A 23,513-nucleotide genomic window follows, 5' to 3' on the forward strand; every position below is an offset into this window, starting at 1 on the left:
ATTTTTACTTCTGGGGATATTCCGTATCATAGCAACCAGACGCAACCAAAGTGTCTCAGTCTCAATGCAGCGTTTCTGCATTTAACAATAAACAAGTATTTAATTAGTTTTAAAACTGTCATCTGTCATTTAAAAAGCACCAATATACCTAATAATAGCCTAACAATAAAGCTTATTTATAGCACTGAAATCAGGATAAATTAAGTCATTTGCCAAAAATATTGCATATGTTGTTGAGACAATCATTATCACCGCAGGGGAAATTCCTTCACGGCAACAGACCTAATTAAATTCTCTTTTGTGGCAGGAAATGTTTTGTTATCAAATCCATACCGTATCACAGAAATGGGGGGAAAAAGTGGTCTATGATTAGCAGACCAAAGATCCACATGTATAAGAAAAACATCAGATATTGAAAATTAAATATTAGGCTAACTACAAAATCTGCCCCCTGATCTATTTATTTTTAGAATTCCTGTTTTTTTTTTATACACCCCCATAATAACAACCTGACCTTTCTTGTTACACAGAATATTTTTGGGATTTCCTCCAAGCTTTTGTGGGTCCTATTTGGACTTGAGAGGAAAGTAAACACAAATGACTAGAGGTCTTTTGAGCCGCAGTTATCCTTGAAACCAAAAATTACATCACTTATCAGGTCCTACTGCTGCACTAAACCAAAAATGAAATCACTGCTGCCTAACCACTTTCACTATCACAGTGTTTTTATGAGTGTGTAATGTGTGTGTGTATAGGTGTGTGTGTGTGTGTCCCGTCTCACTTGACCGGTTGATCAAATTAACCTTTCAGTGATTTCCTCTCTGTTTTGTATAAACACCCAGAGGACAGCAGCTGATTTATGTAGATGGAGTGAACGACTAAAACACTAGAGCTAGGTGATTGCATTCTTTGCCTTCCCCATCCACACATCAGACGGGCGGCCCATTTATTCTGATGAAGGTGAGGGAGGACAGAGCTTTAAAATGTGTCCTCAACACTCTCAATAGCACTCCAGACACATTTAAAAGACAAATTAAGGAGCTACTTATCACCAGTAACTTGGCCACGTGGAACCAGCGGTCAGCTTCCTTTAATGAATAGTGATGAGCACCGAGAGGGGGAGACGCCTTTAAGAGGAATGTGTGATCCACGGAGGACAGGATAAACCAACTTAAAATTGAGTCGGAATTTATTACCAGCCGTGACAGCGACGCTGGTATAGTTTTCACCTTGTGAGTCTGTGTGTGAGTCATCATGACAAAATGTGGTCCTGGAGACACCTACTGTAGCGGGAACTACCACAGAGGCGGGTTTTTAGTACGTTGTGTGTCTGTGGACAGGTTTTCTCATCACACAACCCTGTCTCCTACAAAAAGACGTTCCCATACAACTAAACTGCATTCTCTATTACATTTAGAGGGAAGCATACTTCCTTCTGGATTCCGGCGATGCGTCGAGTGCTGTGTTTCCCTCTACCTAAACCTGAACCAACCCTTATCCCCAACCCTAACTACCGATGGGGGCGTTATCATTTAACAGGAGGGAAACACAATTCGACGGGGGAACAGACTTCGATATAAGATAGGTTGCATTTAAACAGTTTTAAACATGTTGTAATTAGTAACTGTTGTAAATTGGAACAAAACAAAACAAAAAACACAACATGGTTAGGTTAAAGGTCCCATATTGTAAAAAGTGAGATGTCCTTTACATTATAAAGCAGGTTTAAGTTCCATATTAATACTGTGAAAGTATCAAAACAGTTTAGTTGTATGGGAACATAATCTTTAAGAGACAGGGCTGCACCTCGATAGCGTCACAACCGTGCAAGACGCAGTCATGAAACTTTACAGGTGTGTAGTTGAGATCAAAATGAAGGTTGAGTTCAAAGATGAGTGTGGTCTGAACAAGGGCGCCGGAGGTAGGGGGCTAGGAAGTGGAGAAGGGGCCATTGGCTCCCTCGCTTTACGCGTCACGGCTCGTACGATCCCACTGCAAGATGGTCTCTAGTATATCATTTACATGTAATGCATACTCTTAGCATAGTTTTTCCACTCTCTTGTACTGTATTACTGTTTACAAGTGGTTGGTGTCTCATTTTGTAACAAACCCATTTTCAGCTATATTACCGTATTTAATATTTCAAGTGTAAAGCCCTACCTGTGGAGACCCATCAGATCCCTGGTCCTTAGTTTTTCTAGCAAGCCTTTTCTTCTTCTTGTGAAGTGGTTTGGACTCCAGGATCATTTCCTCCAGCTCAAACGTAGGGTCACAGTTCAGTCTCCGTCTCTATAGAAACACAGACACATGCAGGCACACGTTTAAAACAACAAAAAAAACACGTCCAAGGGTTCAAATATTAAATCTTGTTCATAATTAAAACTCTGAACCTAAATGCCAAATCAACACTTAAAAGCAGTAACGTGGTAGCAAACTTTTAACACTGTTGTGCTCCACAGAACTTTTTCCTTTGACAACAGCAAATTGAAGTGCTTTCATGAACTGTATATTGCTTACTATTGTCTAAACATATGCTTATGTATCGGGATGTGTCTTTGCCAATGTTGGAAACTTTAAAATCAAAACATAAAGAGAGACTAATAGGATCAAGCGTTACTAAATGTCAGACATGTCTGCATCCCATAAAATAAAAAGCAGAGATTAAATCTGATGTTTTACAATACACATCAAATACAATATAATATTGTACGATTGATGTGGATGTGATACAATACAGAATGATGCAATCGATGCACGCTTTTATTCGACAGGAAATATCAAGGCTCATACGGCAGCAAGCCTTAAAGACAACACAGATTGGGAAGTTAGGAAAACAAAACCTAAGGGCTGAGTTCTCCCTTCCTGTTCAGACATTAAAAGTCTATAAGGGACTGAGGACAGAGGATGCGCCTATAATTAGATAGAGAGACGTTGTCAATTCCCCATCGATCCTCCGTGCTTTTCCTCTGCTGTTCCAGCCTGGCCGCTGGGGATAGCCAGCCTCTGCTCTGCACTCGCAGTAGACTTAGAATTTGATCAAGTCATTTAGTCATCTATTCACTTGCAGCAGTCATTATTCTGCTTGTATTCAGCCCTGGTACTAAGGAGTGACAGTTATTGTCACCTTGCTGCGTCACTAAATCAATACAGCATAGTTTTTGCATTGTTTGATCATTGCAAGACAGTTGTAATTGATTATGTCATTAAAGTCAACTTTTAAGCAAAAAACGGCAAAAAAAGTACAGTACCAGCATCGAAATTGTGAAAATGTGCTTCTTTTCTTCTTATTATATGATAGTAAATAGATTATCTTTAGGTTTTTGGACTGTAAAAAAAAAAAAAAGAAAAAAGAGGAAATTGTGATGGGCACTTTATAGACTAAACAATCATTTAATTAGTCAAGAAAATGATCAGATTATAAGAATAATCGTTAGCTGAAGCCGTAATTGTTATATCTGTCATTAGTGTAGCTGAAGGAACCTATCATATCCGTGCGCATAAAAGCAGATTAAAGTACTCCAGTGACACCTATTATTTTTTATTTTGTCTAAGACTGAGTCTCATACAACTGCCTACAGAGCAACTCTTCTGCATAGCTTTATTACTATTTCTGGTTTGTTTAAAGTAGAAATTTCGAGACATGTTATCGTCTATGAGGGACGCGGGATTGTTTTCCTCCTATAAGGGGGCTTGGTCATGTGAGCTATACTCTAGATGACGTATTGCCGGTCTGATGTATGCAGAGGCTTTCTCTGAAGCATGTCTACACGTGTGCTGCTTTGTCTTTGTCTCTGCATCTGGGTGTCTGGTACACACTCAGTGGGAGATCCAGCTCAGCCCAGCAGAGGGGGGTGTCTACAGCTCCAATAGAAAGGATTCGATGAGGTGTGGGTAGTTCTGGCTACATCATTTTTTTTTTTTTTCCCCTGCGTCTTTGTCCCCCTCGGGAGTAATACTGGTATGGGAATAGGTAGAGAGGGGGTTTCAGGGATGGATGGTATTTTTATTCTGAGATGTTAAAAAATAGCAAAATCATGCTATCTTACTCAAAGATATAAAACATCCACAGATGGTATATTTGTTTTTAAAGCATTGGACAGCGCTGTATTTTTTTGCCACGTCAGAAAAAAATGAGGATTTTGTTGGGTAGCATACCGAGGCAGTGCTCCGTTTATTTCTGATACTCACATTGGGAATAAAGCCGGGAGGAAGCTGTTTGCTGAGCACAGCGTCCCAGTTGACATCTGACATGTAGTCCAGATCCTGCAGCTCTGCTAGACAGGAAATGCGCTTCTGGACATCTATGCACAGCAACTGAGGGAGACAAAAAGGATTAGAGTAAGAACAATTGTCCATGGGGGAGGGAAGGCATGGCTGAAAAGTTGGAGGCTGATTCCCACTGAGACACAAGCACACATGTCTGCGTTAAAGGATGTGTCTGAGAATGAGGATACAGGGGTTGGGGGGTGGGAGATATTGAGGGAAGGATAGGAGAGGATGGAGGAAAAGAAAATGAGGCACATATAGGAAGGAAATGGTGATGAGGGGTTGTGAAGGATGAAGGACAAATATATTGAGCATGGAATTATCCCCTCACATTTACACTTTCTTTACATCTCTCTCTCTCACACACACACACACACACACACACACACTCTCCCTTTCACTCCCACGTACACACACATTTACACATGCGACTGGAATGCCAATGAGGTACGAGTAGTCTGAGCACGAAGCAATGCAACAGTTTGACTGCAGTGGATCGCTGCCAAGACAAAACCTGCTCTAGCAACAGTGGATCTGTTTGCTTTACAAGTGGCTTAATGACGACAAGAAGAATACACTTCTGACTATTAATTATGGACAGACTATTGAGATCTAAGAATATGCTAATTACATTAAATGAAAAAAACACACTTTCTAAATTAGTGTAAGGAGTGACATAAAATTAGGTTTGCAACTAACGATTATTTTCATTGTCGATTAATCGATTAGTTGTTTGGTCTATAAAATATCAGAAAATGGTGAAAAATGTCAATCAGTGTTTCCCAAAGCCCAAGATGATGTCCTCAAATGTCTTGTTTTGTCCACAACTCAAATATATTTAGTTTACTGTTATAGAGGAGTAAAGAAACCAGAAAATATTCACATTTAAGAAGCTGGAATTTTGACTTGTTTTTCTTAAAAAAAAATACTCAAACCGATAATTTGATTATCAAAATAGTTGGCGATTTATCTAATAGTTGACAACTAATTGATTAATTGATGCAGCTCTAGACATGAATAGTTTTATTTTTCCAGTGCCAAGGTACTGTATGTGCTGCATTGTGTGGAAGTACCTTAGATTTATGTATTCATACTGTGTAACTTATAACTACACGCTGCAAGACTTGCATGAACAAACAAACCGCTAGTATACAAAGTAGTGCTGCAACAATGAAAGTGCCCACCTAATTAATATTCTATAGATGCACCCTGTGTGCCCAAGTGAAGTGCTGGTGTCCGGTATGGATAATTGTCTTCCCACAGGAAATAAAGAATTCAAACCGACGAGCAACCCACCCAGTAAAAAGCTACACTCATCAATATTAGATCTTTGCCTCTCTTGTCCGTTAAAGGGGACATATCATGAAAAACTCAGTGCTTTTGCACATGCATTTTGGTATCTGGTATTTGGTATCTGTCTATATTCAGACAGACAGTATGAGAAAAATGAGTTTTTTTGAACATTAAAGCATGTAAACATGTTCTAGTAGAAACCCAAAATACAAGTTAGAACCTGAAAATGAGCATGATATGGCCCCCTTTTAAGTATTTATGACAAGATCACACCAGTCAGATCGGTCAACATGTGCGTGATGTTTACAGTTTACCCATCGGAGTAAGTGTTGGGAGTTTTGCCAGCAGGCATAATCAGTGTGAGAAGTTGGCAAGTGCAGGTTTAAATAAATGACCACAGTGCTTTTTCGAAGTGTGATGGACCTAATTCAAAGAAACATCTGTTGTACAATGTGACACTCTCACCCGCCCCCGTTTGAGAGAGGACTGGCGTACACTACAAATTCACAGGGCGGGCAGCAAGGAGAGTAAATGCAGACATTTATAAAGATTACTGAAGGATGAAGAGAACAGAAGCACATACTTTCTGGCGGTAATCAAGTACACATCTTTTTAATAAAGCATGCAACATAACCTCCAAAAAATGACAGATTCCGTGTCCTGTATGAAACCTGAAGTCACGTAAGTTACGTACTTAAGTAACACCACTTGTGGAGTTAATTTAAGCCAAACCACGATCCTTTCCTAAACCTAACTAAGTATTTTTCTTGCCTAAACTTAACTAAGTCAATCTTTTCCTAAGCCTAACTAAGTTGCTGTTGCCGTTGCTGGACATTAAAATGCACGGAAAAGGAGGAATAACTTTGTCTTAACATATCATGTGAACTGTTGTTTGAGAATATGTTGATTATGCACGTGCCACTCGTTTACCTTTCTGATTAGAGACTTCATCTCCAAAGACCAGGCTGCTGGGTAGCTGGGATGGACCTTGTGGAAGGTCTGAAGGATCTCATTAGCAGGTGTACTGGATCTCATCACATATGGTCTCTGAGGAGAGTAGAGGAGAGGAGACGATACAGAATACTTGTATTCATAGTCATGCACTGCCTGGAGGAGTTTCTTTGATAAAGTTTGTGCCTCAAAGTTAGTTTCTGCAGTTGGCCCTCTCTCTACACTCTCTTCCTCTTCTCCTTGTGTGAACCCATTTCCTGCACTGATGAGAACAAATGGTAGAGGAGACAGAGAGCAAGGGACTTAAACCCTGTGTCTTTCAGTGTGAGAGGGCTTTCTGTGGGTCAGAAAACAAGGGACAGCTTGTTGACAGTTCTTCACACTAGTGCTTCTCCACCCTCTGGTCTTTGTCTGGGACAGAGAGACTCCTCTCACTTGAGTTGGACGATGACACAGTGACAAGGCACAGCTGGATCGGGCTAGTCGGAGGTGGACAATCCGCCCATTTGCTTGTCTCTCCCAGATTGTTTGTTTATAGAAGAGCAAAATACGTTAATGGGCAAATTTGACACACTTTTAATGCCGTTTCGGCTTCGTCAGATGGTTCATCAGAAGAGACGAAAGAGAGAGAGATGGGGTGGGAGCAACGTTAACCCAGGTGGATGTCTTGCAGTTCTTTAGTTTTATTACAGGCTCTTTTATGCATGATATCAATTCTATTCCCATTCTGCAGATGACCCTCATACAGGGCAGTGCACACATAAGGTGTCAGATAACCAGCATTATATTTCCTTTAGAGTCAGATTTTCAGATGTCAAAAGGCTCATGTATTACAGCATATTTGCAATTTTTGAGGTATCTTTGTTCCCTCTCTGGGGTTGATTATGTGTCGTCTAATTTAGAAGAAAAAGAAACGTGGGCTGGATAAAACTAAGTGACAGTGATTGATTTGCAGCTCTAGAGAGACGCTGAGTTGCTTTGATCTGTGCCTGCGACCAGCGGTCAGACCCAGCAGGGAGGCCTGGTTGGTGAAATCATCTGAGCGGAGCATGAATGAAGTAAGATGTGGTTGAAGCTTAATGCCAGGTCTGAACGGGGTCTTAAAGGAATACTAAACCCACAAAATGACCATCACCTTGAGTTCTTGAAGAAAACTTCTCTTATGCCTCCACATAGGGCTGGGCAATATATCAATATGATATCGATATTGTGATGTGAGACTAGATGTTGTCTTAGATTTTGGATATTGTAATACGGCATGTGTTGTCTTGTCCTGGTTTTAAAGGCTGCATTACAGTAAAGTGATGTAATTTTCTGAACTTACCGGACTGTTTTTTAGATTTTTTAGAGAGAATTAGATTTTCTCCATATTGCCCAGCCTTACCTTCACGGTGAACGGAGAAAAAGAAACGTTTAACAACAGCAAAATTACATCAAAACATCCTTTTACAACCTCTCACACAACTCATGCAGCATAATCCAAGTCTCATTTATCCAGTCGTATGCTCACTACTTTTCAAACACATGCATCTTGCCTAAAACCCTTTTTTAAAACACTTCTGTACAGGGTCCGAAATTAACGCCAAGTGCCAAATGCTAGTCGATTTTCTGTTTGGTTAGTACATCTTTTTTCATCATGACAGGACCATCTTGTCCAGCAGCTCCTCCAACTTTAGGACCCACCAGCTAGCAGGGCCAGTTCTAGCTTTTTAGGGGCCCATATGCAAAATCTTGTTTTTTGACCAAATGCTACTTTTTACACATACTGTATACATATATATATATATTTAAATTTAACTTAGCAGCATCGTTAACATCAAAATCAAAGCAAACATGCAAAGTAGTTCTTGATGAAGCTCTCTGAGTTTTGTATTCAACGTAATACATTAATAACTCAATGAACTGTACGGAAATAAATGTATATGTGACACAAAAAGCAATTTATTATTTTGCATCTGCATAAACAGTCTCGCGCTTGTGCAGGCGCGCTACTTATCCGTGCGAGTCCGAAGTGTTTTAAAAAATAAAGTTTTTGCGAAGCTACTTCAGGAAGTAGTGAGCATATGACTGAATAAACAAGACCTGGGTTATACTACACGAGTTGTGTGAGAGTCAACAGATGTTGTGATCTAGTTTTGCTGTTAAACGCGGTTTTCGCGATTCTCCCTTCACCGTGGAGGCATGCGGGAAAAACGATTTCTGCAAGATTTCAAGGTAACCGGGGGTGAGTAATTGATATACAAATGGTCATTTTGTTGGCAAAGTATTCCTTTACGAGAGAGATCAGATGAAGTAAACATTGAGAAGGGATCTAAAGGTGCCTGGAGCTGGATAATAGTGAGCTTGCTCCCCATTTTCAACAGTCAAATAATTCTGCACATCCAACAGGCCAGTTTTTAACATCCTGAGAGTGAATCATGCTTTATAAACGGTGTTGAAATGTGGCAGTCGGAGAAAGGTGTAGAAGAAAGTCCCTTGGAGACAGAGGGATGAAGTGAAAATGAATTTTCTGGTTGAAGGTGAGGGCGGCGTGCAGACAGAGAGGGGTGAAAGAAAGTTTAGGAGAGGGTTTGGAGATGACGCAGATTGTACATAACTTTCACGTCTATGTCACTCTAAGTAATTTCTGTGTGCGCAAGTGTGAGCTCAGCAATTCTTCTCCTGAATGAGTGAAGGTTAAAAGCAATTGAAAAATCACAGGACACAGCTTTGAGGTAGGAGAGAAGAATTCAGGTAAATGGTGCAGCTAAGATGGTAGTTTTGAGGTGAGAAAGAGGACAAAGCGTGTTCAGGAGGGGTTCAAGGAAAGGTAAAATAAAGCACTAAAGATATTCCAGTGGGAGTAAGATGTAACTGAGGTCAGAATACATTTTTAGAAAAGGAAATGGAAAGTTATTAAGTAAAATAGCTGTCAACAGTTTTATGGCGGAGGGTGAAATGGAGAGCATTGAGATGTCTAAATAGAGGAATTGATTTCAGGAACACCTCATGACAGCTCCAGATCAGGTTCAGGTGCTCTGGGTCCTTGTCAGTGTAGACAGAGGTGACCGTAGTTTGTGTAATCATCACCATGAAATATGAGAGGAAATTCTGCAGCTGCAGTCCACAATGAAGAGACTGCTGTCGGCTCTAAGACTCGGACTTATATAGCGAAGATATTGAGTGCAAGCATTATGTTCTGTATTTTTATCTCCATGACGTCAGAATTAAATTTCTCCAGATGGGACCAGCATAAAAATTTAAGAAATAATATTTAAGAAATCAATTCCAATTTTGTGGCTCTTGAAATAACTCATTCTATTTTTTTTCGCCTGCAGCGATTCGTCTCACGCCGTGACGAGACATTTAAACATCTTCCTCAGTAAGGTCATCTTAAAATTCATTGTTTTGTGGAGGCTGAGGTCTTGCTGTTTGTCTGCTTTCCTGCTGCCAGGACTCTTCTAGAACACTCTTGGAGGTGTCATATGTATTATTCACTGCAGTAAAGTGTGCCAGGCCACGCTGGAGTGAGTTGGGATGTGGACATGGTGATGGTACTCTCTGTGTGCGTGTGTGTCAAAAGCCGTGTTTCCACAAAGCAGTCCAGTCCAGCTCAGTTTGTTACACAGTACAACGATTATTTTCACGATCTCACGGTCTCAATTGCGACCAAAACTTTAATTCAATCGACCCAGATTTTTAAAAGTCGCAGCTCGCAAAACTATGCCGTACACTATTTACTACAATTGACGAAGTGCAGACGTTCCTCTGTTTGGTTGCCGTTGAAATTATTCAGCTAGTGTCCCATTGAAGACGATGTCACGGCAGTTTCACGCGCCATCGGTACGACGATCAGCTGAGAATCCCGCCTACACTGAGGGGGTACTATCTGCAGTAGAAACACGGCATAGAGAAAAGGACTCGGTAACAAAATTGAGTTGAGTTGAGCAGAGCTGTATTCGGCTTTAGTTACCTGTCCTCTTAGTAGCTCGTAGGCTGTGATGCCCAGCGACCACCAGTCGACCGAGAAGGTGTAGCCAGGGTGGGACCCCTTGAAGGTTTGGAACAGCTCCGGAGCTGATGGAAAGAAAATATAGGACAACAAAATTTAAGTATCGTGTGTCATACCAGAAATGTAGTAGTTGATACCAACACCAGCGGAATTCCACGATTCTCGATACTCTCTTCGATACCACGGTAAAAAACAAATGTAAAAGAATATATCCCATGTCCATCAACATAATTTATAACAGTTTGCATACAGTTTTTTTGCAAATTTATTATTAATCCCTGATGATCTTCCTTAAATTTCTCACCAAAAACTAAAGATTACATTTGAACATATCATGATAATGTTATAATTTTCCTTCGCCCAATACATTTTTACAGAATAGAGCTTCAACATATCATAATGTAACTCAATGCAGCCTCAGTAATCACTGTGCTGCCCACCGGCTGCACTTGTCTCTTTCCTAGATTAGAAATATTTTTTTTGGTGTGTGATTGTGTATTTTTATCCTTTTTCCTTGTTTTTAGGGACATTTCAGTTGATACTATAGCCCATTTCAGTCATGGAATACATAACATAGCTTCATGTATCTATTAAAATCATGTCTTTTTTTTGTAATTCAGACATGGGTCTTTGTTACATAAATGTTCCATAATGGCTTTATTCAGACGAACTGTAGCAGGACTGTTGCAGAAGGAGCTGATTTGTGACAGATTTTAAAACCTACTGTGCAGTTGAAGTCTTAATTAATGACCGTCATCACTGTGTAGGACACTCGTTCCCTCTTCTCACAGTGAATGCCCTCATGAATATTTTAAACTGAAATAACAGCGAGGGAGTACTCTGGATGTTGGAACTGTTATCAGGTCTGACCCAGCCAGACTACCGTCGCGACTTACATGTTAAAAGTGACTTGGGTGCTTACTCAGACATGATACTGACATGTAAAATTATCGTCACATCTACGTAACAAGTTGCACGTCTGAAAGAGGCTTGTGAGACAGAATAGTACATGCTTTAGTTTATAAGGTGCTTATACAGGCTTATTGTAACAGCAGACTTTACAGAAGAGGGTGAGCTCAGTGTTTGTTGTGGTGTCTGGGATGAATAACATGAATTCCACTCTTTTTGCCAGAGGCAAGTATTAATTATTGGCATCTAATTTGGAGCCAGTATAGCATCGTAATGTGTTTGTGATGAATAATTGACTAAACAGGTTTTCTGGGTGGGACGAGCTATCAAAACCCTTAACCCATTTGTGTCTGCAACTGAATTTTTTCATTTCCTTTGTTGGAAATGTTCTCTGGGCTTGCCCAAGCACAAATGTGAAGACATTTTCAAAATCGGTCAACCCGTTATGCTGAAAAGTGAGTTTTTCTTATCATACCATATCCAGTATTTGGGCACAGGGGAATACTGTTTTTGCAATAGACATATTCTAGGGAAAAAAAACAGTTTTCCCATGTGTCCAAATACTAGATATAGTATGACAAGTAAATGGCTGCATCTCAGAAACTACAAGGAGCACAATCCATTATTTGGTATCTATGAACTGAAAGTTGAATATTAAAGATATGCACACATATGTAGTGTAAAAATTAAAATAAAATATTTCATATAGGAAACATTTAATAAACACAATGTTTGTATTTTTCCTCATTTTTCAAAAATCCTGATTTTGACTGTTAATAAAAGTCTTATTTTTCATGTGATTGAAAAAATTCAAAGTTGTTCTGTTAGATACTTTCCTAAAGTATGTTCGTATTAAACTTCAAGATTTTTGACCAATGTTATAGCATTTTTCTTTATCATACTAAATATAATCTTAGGGCACAAATGGGTTAGTTATGTTCTTCCTCCTCCTATGGAAGTGAATAATCTATTATGGAAAAAGATGTTCGGCTGTAATCTTGTTTCAAATGGTCAAGATGAATTTCCATCACTCATCACTTCTTTCTTCTTTTACTGTCAAAATCTGGACTCCGAGAAACATACTGAATACTCAGGAACAGACACACACACACACCCTCCTCCTCCTCGCCGTCACGGCAGGTTTGCTCTTGTCTCTTGCTGAAGAGGAAAAAGTGTAGTTTATCTACTGAAGCTTCTTAAAGAGACAGGGTTTTCTTCTCTCCAGTGTACCCATGAATTATCTATTACACCACAGAGCATTCACCTGAGGTCACACATGGTTACAAGATCAGTCTCCATCATGAGCACACACTTTGTAAGGATAAAAACAGGTGCACGGGTACACAAACATGCACTCTCTCGTCATTCATGTCCCCCTGAAATCCTGTTAAGCTCCTATCTGATCTCTCAGGAGCTGAATCCACATCGACCTGATCACTAGTGTACTACAGAGTCTTAATCAGGGTGACGGCAGCAGTGCTGAAAAGGATGAATACTGGCAACATTACTTTCTTTAAAATGTTAACACTAGTCTCAGATTTTGGGCTCATGCATCAAATCAACCAAAGAAGAATATACAACGTACTTTTTTAAAATTTAGATACAAAAATTAGGGAAATTCTGTTTATTCACACTAATTATTTGTAATTTAAAATGCTTCCTAAGCAGAATTTATTCATTAAGCTCCCTAAGCTTTCAACCTTCACTATGTACTTCACAACAAACCATGTTTTGGTCAATAACTGCCCACTTATTTTTAGCTGTGTCTTGTTCCCTTCCTATCTTGTGGCCATCAGGCAGCTGATATTGACAAAAGTCCAACTGTGAACTTGACTTTAAGGGCGAAAACATGTTATGCTCAATTGCTGCTTTGTACGGGAGCATTTTCTGCTTTTGTTCTCAAATCTCAAAATTATTTCTTGTGTTGTTTTCTGCATGTTTTCATTCCATCGTTCATTTCTTCATCAATCATTGAATTACTCTTAAATCAATCATTTAGTTTTTATGCCTCCACGCTGGCGACAGCCGTGGCCCGAGGCATTATGTTTTTCGAGTTGTCCGTCCATTCGTCCATCCAACCCATTCTGTCGAATGCAGTATCTCAGGAACGCCTTGAGGGAATTTCTTCAAATTTGGCACAAACGTCCACATGGACTCAAGGATGACCTGATCAGATTTTGGTGGTCAAAGGTCGCTGTGACCTCACAAAACACGTTTTTGGCCATAACTCAAAAATTCATGTGCTAAGTATGACAATTTCACACACGTCTAATAGGATAAAATGATGCCATTTTGGACAGAAATGGATGTAAATGCATATAACCGTGAGGAGGCAAATCTAGTCTAAACCTACTCTAGACAGGGTTTTCTGTAAGAATTACAGCCTGAATCTCTATTTGTTCTACATGTGTGTGTTGGGTTTTGGCACTTGTCTTCTCACATCGAGTGATGAATCAACAAAAACGAACAAACTGCCTTCGAAACAGCAAAGGGAGGATGCTTCCTCCAGCGGAAGATGGGCTTACCAAAGTTAGTCTCTAACGTCCCTTCAATGTCATTGGGTATTTGGATTATCAAACATAAGCATGCTATGTGGAGTTTATATAAATAACATTCCATAATTCCTATGAATTCAACATCATGGTTTCAAACTGTTTCATTTAGATTTAGTTTGATGTCCCTTTTTTTAAAGTGTCCTTGTGAAGCATTGGTCAAAGTGTGTTTTCTTACCCATGTATGGCTTGGTCCCAGCAATGGATGTCGCTTTTAGGTCTTCTTTTACAATGGCTGCGATGTTGAAGTCTGTCAGATGGACGTGACCTGTAGAACAGAGGGATTCGATTACCTCAAAGGGACACGCTATAAATCCTAAAGTATCACAGAGCTCTGCTTACACCATCAGTACAACCTGTGTTTCCCCCTTTTTGGAATTAAATTCAACCACAGTTTACACATAGCAGGTATCCCACTTTGTATGCTGCTTATGTGAGTGTTAGATATGCAAAAATGAGGATCAAAGGAATATGAATACATAACATAATCCATTGCGATAATGCCTTTTTCCTTTCTGCATACTTACGATCATAACGTTCTTACATTGATGTCATTAAAAGGCATCGAATGCAAATTAATTGCGGCATCATTGATGGAATAAAACGTGTGTGATTTATATTATGACTGAGCTGAATGAGTGTCCAGAGTGTTTAAGCAAAGTCAAACCATTGACCTGTGTCTCCCCATGCTGCTATATGGACCACAGTCTTTGACATGCACACTGAGCACACGCTAATGAGCCGGATGTATGCATGTGTGTGTGTTATACTGAGAGAGTCAGAGCTGGAGAGTTTTTTTGCCGCAGAGTGATTGTTCGGATGAATGGATGTCCCCAATAACCCCACAAACACATACAGTACGTCCACTCTTATAATGGGAAATGTTTGTGAATATAAAGCAGACACAAGCTGGCCAGCGAAAGTGTTTATTTACACAAAGATGCTGAGCTTTAAAGATAAGAGAAACTCCTCTTTTTCTCCCTCTCTTTCCCTCCTCCCTCAGCATTTTTCATCACTCTCCATTATTACACCTTTTCTTTCTGTATACCTTTTTATTCCACCTCTCTTCTCTTTTTTGCCTCCTATCTCTTCTTCATTATTCAGGCTTTCATTTCCTTTTTTCCTTTTCTGTTACTTTATGCTCTTCCTTCTTTCCCCCTGTGTGCTTTACGGTTTGAAATACGCTCACGTACTGTATTCAAAGCTGCGTTAAGGGGAGATTGAAAGGATAGAAAAGGACCATTGTTAATGCAGTCTGATGACTGTGACAAAAGGTGTAGCAGGAATGAAACTTTAAGTGGAGCTTGAGTAAGAGTAGAGCTTCTTTCATGTTTTCATATTTAATGATGTCTCCTGTCTCTGTCACGTACTTATCTTCCCTTTTTTCTCCCCCTGCTCTGTCTTCATCTCTCTTTAGCTTCGCAGAAGACAGATTTAGGACAGGAGTTTTACACAGTAGCCCGCGGGACAAAAACGGATAACCATCATCTAAATGTTGGGCTGCTGGGCCTCAAGTATCTAGTAGCAAAATAATATGCTGAACATTGTAACCAAAGCGTCATTCTGAGATCAGTTCAAACCTCTTTGTTCCAGTTGGGTGCAAGGAGCCATACAGCCTCTGGTGGACAACAGCAGAGGCTCATGGGTTTGCTCTTGTATGATTCATTGTTATTTTTTCATTATTAACGATAACAGTTGAGTGTAATCTGTAGTCTAGTTAGTAAGGCTGCTGATTATGACAAAAATCCTAATCATGATTATTTTGGTCAGTATTGAGATCACAATTATTTAACACGATTACTCATTGACTTTGGAAACATGATGTATTTAGAAAGAAAGTTCTTTAGAAAATAAGATGTAGAAAATTTGAAAGAGGACCTATTATGCTTTTGTGCTTTTACCCTTTTCTTTAGTGTGTTATATAGTTTTTTTGTGCATGTAAAAGGTCTGCAGTTACAAAGCCCAAAGTCCACGCTAGGTTAAAATTTTCCATCCGGCCATTGTCTGCCTAACAAGCGGTAGAGCATCGTAAAACACACTTGATTCAGACTCCACAGAAACTAAATAAAACTCACAAGAACTGTCTTGGTTTGTCTTTCCAACAATCACCAACTCTGGTTTGGTTGAAATAAACCCTTATTTTCTTCGGAGCCAGACCATTAAATTAGCTAAATGAAATGACAAACATCACCCAAAACATTCACCCAAAACAAACAACCGGCGATTTACTCACCGATAGTCAATATATTTGTTTAATCACCCAACCCTAGTACGCCAAAGAGAGTTACTCTCCACCACAGAAACACTGCTCCTGAACTACCTGAAACACCTCGCTTGCAGTCCTGCCTTTTCTTCCGTAACGTGGTGATGTCACCAAGTAACAAATTTGCATAATAACTGGTAGAGGGGAGCTGGAGGAGAGTCCAAAGAATTTAGTTTGGTTGACCAATCACAACAGAGTGGGCCAGCTGAAGGAGCTGCTCTTTGGTCCAGTTACAGAAGGTGTAAGGAGCCATACAGCCTCTGGTGGCCAATAGCAGAGGCTTTTAGACTCATTGGTTTGCTCTTGTATAATTAATTGTTAATTTTTACAGTGTTAATGATTGAAGTTGAGTGTAATCTGGAGCCTAGTTAGTTAGTAGTGATAGGGCACAGTACATTGCTTTTGGGTAACAGAACTTTGTCACCACAGTGACGCGTAATAGACGGTGGTTCCTGACTGGAGGGCTCCATAGTCAGTGAATCCAAAGTGGATCCCAGAGAGAGAGAAATGGAGCTTATTTATGGCAGAGTGCTTTTATTTTAAAGTACCAATTTCCGCTGTAGATAGACTAACAAGGGTCTGCCTCTAGGGTCATAGAGGAAGCTAATCGGCCTTATTGACGTCATATATACTGTATATATATATCTATATAGATATATAGATATATAGATATATGTATATCTATATAGATATACATATCTATATATATATAAAAAATAGTGAAAATATTTTTTTCATTATCAGCAAAGTAAATCTTTTCATGCCTTGTTCCTGTTTATCTTTTTAGCATGTTATGCTGGGAAAATATGTGTTTTAGAGGCCTGGATATGACTGAATTAACTGCTGTTGCAGTATTATTAATGTCATAGTTTTTAAGCCTTTAACAGTTCTTTGTTTCATTTTTTCCCTTTGGGTTTTAAGCTGCTCTTGTTTTATTTGTGAGTAGGCCACTTCATTCGCTCTGGTCATGCACTAAATGGAAGAGATTACACGTCAGATTTAAATTAGTTAAAAATAATACATGTAGGTCAGAGTGATACTATTCCCTTAAATTCAAATAAAATCCCTTGCTCATGTCAGTCCATGAGATTAACCCCTGTTTGTCTCCAGTCAAACTGTTCCCTGCTTGTTCGTGTTGAAATGTGTGGTGGCTGAACTATGGTGGTTTAGTTATCTAATGTGATTTACTGGGATTACCTCCACAACTGTCGGGGTTTGATCCTTAGGTTATGTCACGCTGCTGCATGTCTCTGCTATTTTTTATTTCTCTGTGCAGAAGTTTGACTAGTAAACACCATATTAGCTTGCAGGCATGTATTGTTCTTCTGAATTTCCAAAATGAATTTACTGATTTTGTTCCTAAAAACTCTACCTGATATTTCTTATCAAGAAAGATCATATACTGTACTTTTCCAAAGAGTCCCATGGGTGGTTTTGATGTGGCAAACATATGCACCAGCACTTCTTTGTATTTGTTTGGGGCGAGGAGGAGAGAGCCTTCACAATATCGCTTCAATGTAGCGCCTGCTTTTTGAAGCACGTGTACGTGCTCGCAGTTGATAACCTAGACAACGGCCCTCTTGGAGCATCCCAAAGGCTATGCCATTAAATGAAGCAGCATCGCACGCGCGTAAGTAAATTGTTTTCCTCTCTATGAAGCAGCTCCCAGAGGAAACACAAGAGGAAACGGGTCAATTCCAGCTCGCAAAATTGACGTTGGTGTGCAGAAGCAAACAGCCTGCTGCCCCCCATTGTTTTAGACTTAAGTGGAGAGGTAAACTACAGGTCTGCACAGGAAAACAGAGTGTGGGTTGAATGCAATGAGGAGGAGAGAAGTGCTTGTTGAGTTTGAAAGGACACGCACGCACACATACAGTACGGAGAGAGAGGGAGAGAGAAATCAGGATGAGGCTGACAAAGCCGCCTTTCTCTTTCTTTCTTCCCTCTTTATCGCTCTTCTTCGCATATCTCCTGCTCTCTTTGTCTACTCTGTTTTTCTTCCTTTGACAAATCTTTCTGTCCGGAAATGTTTGCTCATCACTTTCCTCTTTCTTGTTGTATCCTTGTGGCTCGCCCTGTTTGACTCCCTCTGTCCTCCATCTCTCTCTCTCTCTCTCTCTCTCTGTCTTTCTTTGTCTGCTTCCAGTTTGTCGCAACAGCAGGGCTGCCATCCCACTTATCCTTGAGCAGCTGCCCAGTGCCCTCCACGATCTCAGGACTTTTGTGTGCCTTTGTATGTGTGTGTGTGTACACTATGTGGCCAAAAGTTTCTGGACGTTTTTAGTCTTGGGCTGTTTTTCATTGTCTAAACCCGCTTAGTTAGGGAAATGTGAATGCTACACTATAGTTGGTTAATTATTCATGGATTTAAAAACTCACAATATTGCATATGCATTACAGTTTCATCAGCTCATAAATAAAATTACTACACGACATGATCATCTTCCAACATTTTCAGGAAAGTGTGCAACATAACCGGGGACTCTTTTGTCTGCGCCTGTAAATATAGATTCGAGATCATTTCCGTTATGCTCAAATTATCCTCAAATCTCTTGAGTCTGAGGACGAATGTCTTTCATTCTATATGCCAGAAGGGCACAGGCGTTGTTCAGGTGGTGTAGCACATCCTCCTAGTTCAGTGCGCGACCTGTGTAATGCAAACTTGTGAAGTTAATTCTGTCATATACTGTACTATACTGTTCTAATCTCTCATCTCCATCACTGGAACACGATGTGAGGTCATGACCAGCGGGTAACCTCCGGGTCTGAGAAGTGAAGCCAATGCAGAAGTGCCTTAAATTCTTTCTAGTAGCCAGCAGGGGGCGACTCCTCTGGCTCCAACAAGAAGTCAGGTTGCAGGTTGTAAACTCATGTTTACAATGTTTACTGAGGTAATAAATCAAGTGAGGAGTAGGGTTATTTTCTCATAGACTTCTATACAATCAGACTTCTTTTTTGCAACCAGAGGAGTCGCCCCCTGCTGGCCGAGAACTTGGCCCATTCAAGAGTTAGATGATGCCTACCAGCACCTTTAAAGCTCATTAATTCACTTGTTATATCTCGTGCAAAAACGGAGCACATTGTGTTTTTTTGTGGGGGGTTACATGCCGGACTATTTCTTGACCAGTCGTAGTAACTTGCTGGAGTCGTTTTGTCTCTGTGAGGTTGCCAGGCAACCAGCGTAGACTCCTTTAATTAACAGATCAAGTGCGTGTGGAGGTCCTCACTCCGAGCAGAGCCATATAGAGAGTTTCAACGTGGCTGTTAATACATACTTTTGGCCATAGTTTACATGTGCATACTGTACCATCTGATGTCTAGGATGTTTATGTATTTCTCGGGGATGGATCATAACATGAAGTACTTTAATATTCCTCTTGATTAATATATTGATGAAGGAATTTACAGTCTCGCTTTATGCCGCCTTGATTTACAATTGTACCCCTCCCTCTGACATGTACACACACACTGCTCTCTCTGTCTTTGTTGTCATTGTATGTGTGTGTGTGTGCATGCATGTATGTCTATTTATGTGAAACTGACACTAAAGTTTATGATGAGACTTAATCAATCATTCAGAGAAGGCAGAGAAGCAGGCATCATTAATATCACCCTGTCCTCCACTCTCCTATGACATCACTCCGTCTTATTTCATCCCATATTTCAGAGATAAAAGAACACCATGTAAATGTCACAGTGCTTCAGCCAACGCAGACTGACAAGGTGTGGACAGGAAATATAAATGCACGTGTGCACTCCTTCTCTATGTTGTATTTGTTAAAACAAGGTACGAGTTTCCTTGTTCATGCTGCAAGGTCAATCTAGGCAACGACTGTGAAACCTGCCTCTGAATATCACAACTCCTTTTGATCTGTGCAGAAATGATCCCAGAGGTTGGAGGTTTGTTAAAAACCTTAGTCAGAAGCTGTTAAGTCTTGAATTTAGGACGGCAAGTCAAGTCAGGTCACCGTGTGAGTTAGTCATATGTTATGAGAGAAAACTTGAAAATCAAATCTTATTGTGCTTGACTTTGAATTCCAACCCCTCACCTCCGTACGAGTTAATGGAAAATATAATTAGAGAAAAGATCTTACCGTGTTCATCCAGTAGTATGTTGTCAGGTTTGATGTCTCTGGAAAGGAAAACACAAACAGTACAGTGGGATTAGTATGTGTTTTTATGTTGTGAGTAAAGTCAGGATCGTATTGACTTTCCATGAAATTTCTGTGCAAATATTTAAAATTCTAATTCACAGTATTGTTTGCACAGCTTTGTTTAGGTGGGCCTTTCTTTTAGGCGGCTAAAATACGTTTTTGCTGACGGCCCTGCTCACAGCAGTACATCGCTTTGCTTCCATGCAGTAACTCCTGTCTGTTTCTCCAAACTGGGGGCGTGCTGACCGTCACCTATACTGTAGGTAATACACTGACTAGAGATAAGTACCTCATAAAACCCTACTTCAAAACACCGAAACTATCCCTTTAATACCTTAAACTCCTAAGCATCAAGGTTAAAACTTGGTAATCTAATGCCAAGAATCCCAGTGTAATCTTTTATACACATTCTCATGGCTCAAAACAGATTATAAACTATTTAGTATGAGGCTACATCGCAATCCTGTGTCTGTGGGTATAAAATCATAACATTGGTTATTTATTGAACAGCCAGCTTACACAATGAGTTTGACATCGGAGAGCAGACTTTGCAGCCTCATTAGTTAAAGTAGGAGATAGGAGATGCAAAGTTTTTGTTAACTTAACTTTGGTATGACTTCATCACAGTGGAGGCAGATCACAAAACACTTTTTATTTAATACTTTGAATGCACTAAGCAAGCTGCTTTCTTTTTGGTATGATAACTTATAGGGACCCAATTAGACCAGTATGACAAAATGTATCGTACAGTGTCAGACTGAGACGACACCATAGTCATCCCAGTCTCATCAAATCATCACACATTTGGTCCTGTGAGCTACATTATTAAAAATGTGCGTTAAAGTAGTAATATACAAGACCCTTGATTTTGGTTTTGTTATTACATCTTTAGTGATATTAATCACAGTGTTTCAGCAGCGCACTTCCCACAGTCCACCTGTAAATCAAACCGTGTGGGTGGTACTCTGATGTCTTATTTACTGCTGATGACGCGTGAGTTTCTGTAGGTGGCACTCTCCTCTTTGTCTCTCCTGCCAGGGAGGTCACATTGCTCATATCGGTTACCCAGTTCTTCTTGTGCTTATTCTAAATAAACCACTTTTTTTTCTCCTGCTGAGGTCTTAAAACGCTTCCTGTGTGTCAGAGGAATGCCCGAAACTACGCGCACAGATCAACAAATGTAAAAGCTTCCCGGAGGTGAATATAAGAGTAGGCTGACTCACTGTTGAGTCATTTCACTTCAGTAAATGACTAAAATGGACAAATACTATCCCAGATCAAAGCTTTAAAATGTCATTCTGTAGCACCACTGTGTACCAGGTGTGTGACGAAAACAAATGGAGATACGTTTGGACAGCAGGTGAAGCTGTGGGAGAAGCTGAGACACCTGAGAAGAGGGAACAGGTGTAGAACAGGTGTAGGTGTAGGCTCTTACTAAAGTCACGGCTCCTGCTTGTTTCTCCTCATCCTCTGTTTTTTTCTGTTCAACAACAACAACTGTTCTCAAGCCAAAGTTTGCTTCTCTGCACCTATCTTTTTTCTTTTTTTGCTTTGCCACCACATTAATCAGTGTAAGTTAATCAGTTGCAATCGTGGCAGGCTTCAATGTGCAGCAAGAGGTGTGGTGCCATCCGCAATGCACTGACTGGTTACATGTAGTCCTCAGGATGCAAAAAACACTTTGAAATCCGATTTGAGCGTCCGGACTGATCTACGCATCTGTAGAAATCCGATTTGGAATCGAATTTCAAACCACCTTTAGATCTGATTTGCAAAAGTCACATTTCATGTTTTTCTTCCTGTCCAGACTTTCTAAAATCAATATGGATATGCAACAGATTTGGGCTGGCAGTGTGACCAAGGCCTTATTATATTTGTACCTTCTTGGGTACAGTGAATATAGGCCATATTTTCCTATTTTATACTTTCATAGAAATTCCATTAATTTACTTTTCTAGATTACAGTTTCTTTACAATCACTCACCAAATCAACGTCTTTTTAAAGTCAGGAGAATGAACCATTAGTCAGCTCAGATTTTGTATTTCTGTATATTTCCTTTTTACGTTCAGTGACTAATGTCTTTTTTGTTGTTTCGATGACGCACGTTTGTTGAAAAATGCTCTCCTATTCTGAATCACCCTCTCTTCTTGTGAAAGTAATGCACTAGGGACAGTCCATTAAATACTCTGCTTTGCTCCGGAACAATAGAAAGTGAATGAATAGAGAGAACACATTTTAGCAACAGATGTCAGAGCAACACAGACTGTGGATTCCCAAATTGTTACTCAGTGTCATAAAGGCGTCACTAATAATACCAAGGTCCCTGATGACAATCAGCCACTTCAAAGTGGAATATAAGAGTTCAATGCCTGATGACATCCCTCCTGGACATTTATTTTAATTCAAAGCAAAATTATTCTCTTCTTTCTTCTCGTTTTCCCTGATCTTTATCTGTCCTTGACACTTTCTCTGTCTTTTGTAACACTGTCTGTGCCACTCAGACTAATAACAAATGTGCTTACATACATTTAGCATTTCACCTTTTTGGTCCCCACCACTGCCCATTTACACAGAGACACACAGATTATCACACACACAGAGAGGCGCGCATATCCAGTGTCCGATTCTGATAAGTACCATCCTCTCCTAAGACATATGAGAGTTTTTTTTTAATCTGAACAGTGTGTTTCTTGAGGCATGTGTGTAGCTGCAGACTAAAAGAGTGGAAGGGCACAATGTGTTCTCGGCTTGTCTCTGGGAGGGACGTATCCCCACCGCTCTATAGATGCTTTGAACTGGAGAGACGATATTCAATATTCAGTGCCCTTCTCAAATGTTCTACTTGTGCGTGATGGTCAAATGCAGCACTCACTTTGAGAATTACCACACCCTGAAAATGGACGTCACCATTACACAATGAAGACATTCGAGAAGTTGTAAGTTAGGGCTGTCAAAGTTAACGCGATAATAACACATTAACGCAAATTTGTTTTAACACCACTATTCTCAACGCCGCTATTCTCAAGTTTGTGTTTTTAATATGACTTGATTTTTAGGCTGGCAGGGGATTTCAGTAAGTTTGTTGGAACAAAACAATGCAGATTTTAAGGGAACGAAATGGGGCAATAGTAGC

General features: G+C 40.0%; 1 protein-coding gene across 2 annotated transcripts in view; it reads right to left on the reverse strand.

Moving 5' to 3' along the window:
- Nucleotides 1-23,513, reverse strand: part of stk32a (serine/threonine kinase 32A) — a 73,226-nt gene that overhangs the window by 9,414 nt on the left and 40,299 nt on the right. For both annotated transcript variants that reach the window (XM_074611085.1, XM_074611086.1), the window contains exons 6-11: nucleotides 20,320-20,357; nucleotides 14,141-14,230; nucleotides 10,463-10,566; nucleotides 6,490-6,606; nucleotides 4,189-4,314; nucleotides 2,161-2,289 (exon numbers count right to left, since the gene is read on the reverse strand). In XM_074611085.1, the coding sequence (XP_074467186.1) occupies nucleotides 2,161-2,289; nucleotides 4,189-4,314; nucleotides 6,490-6,606; nucleotides 10,463-10,566; nucleotides 14,141-14,230; nucleotides 20,320-20,357 (604 nt within the window). The remainder of the gene's footprint in view (nucleotides 1-2,160; nucleotides 2,290-4,188; nucleotides 4,315-6,489; nucleotides 6,607-10,462; nucleotides 10,567-14,140; nucleotides 14,231-20,319; nucleotides 20,358-23,513) is intronic.

Source organism: Sebastes fasciatus, chromosome 16 (assembly GCF_043250625.1).
Source record: "Sebastes fasciatus isolate fSebFas1 chromosome 16, fSebFas1.pri, whole genome shotgun sequence".
Taxonomy (NCBI): Eukaryota; Metazoa; Chordata; class Actinopteri; order Perciformes; family Sebastidae; genus Sebastes; species Sebastes fasciatus.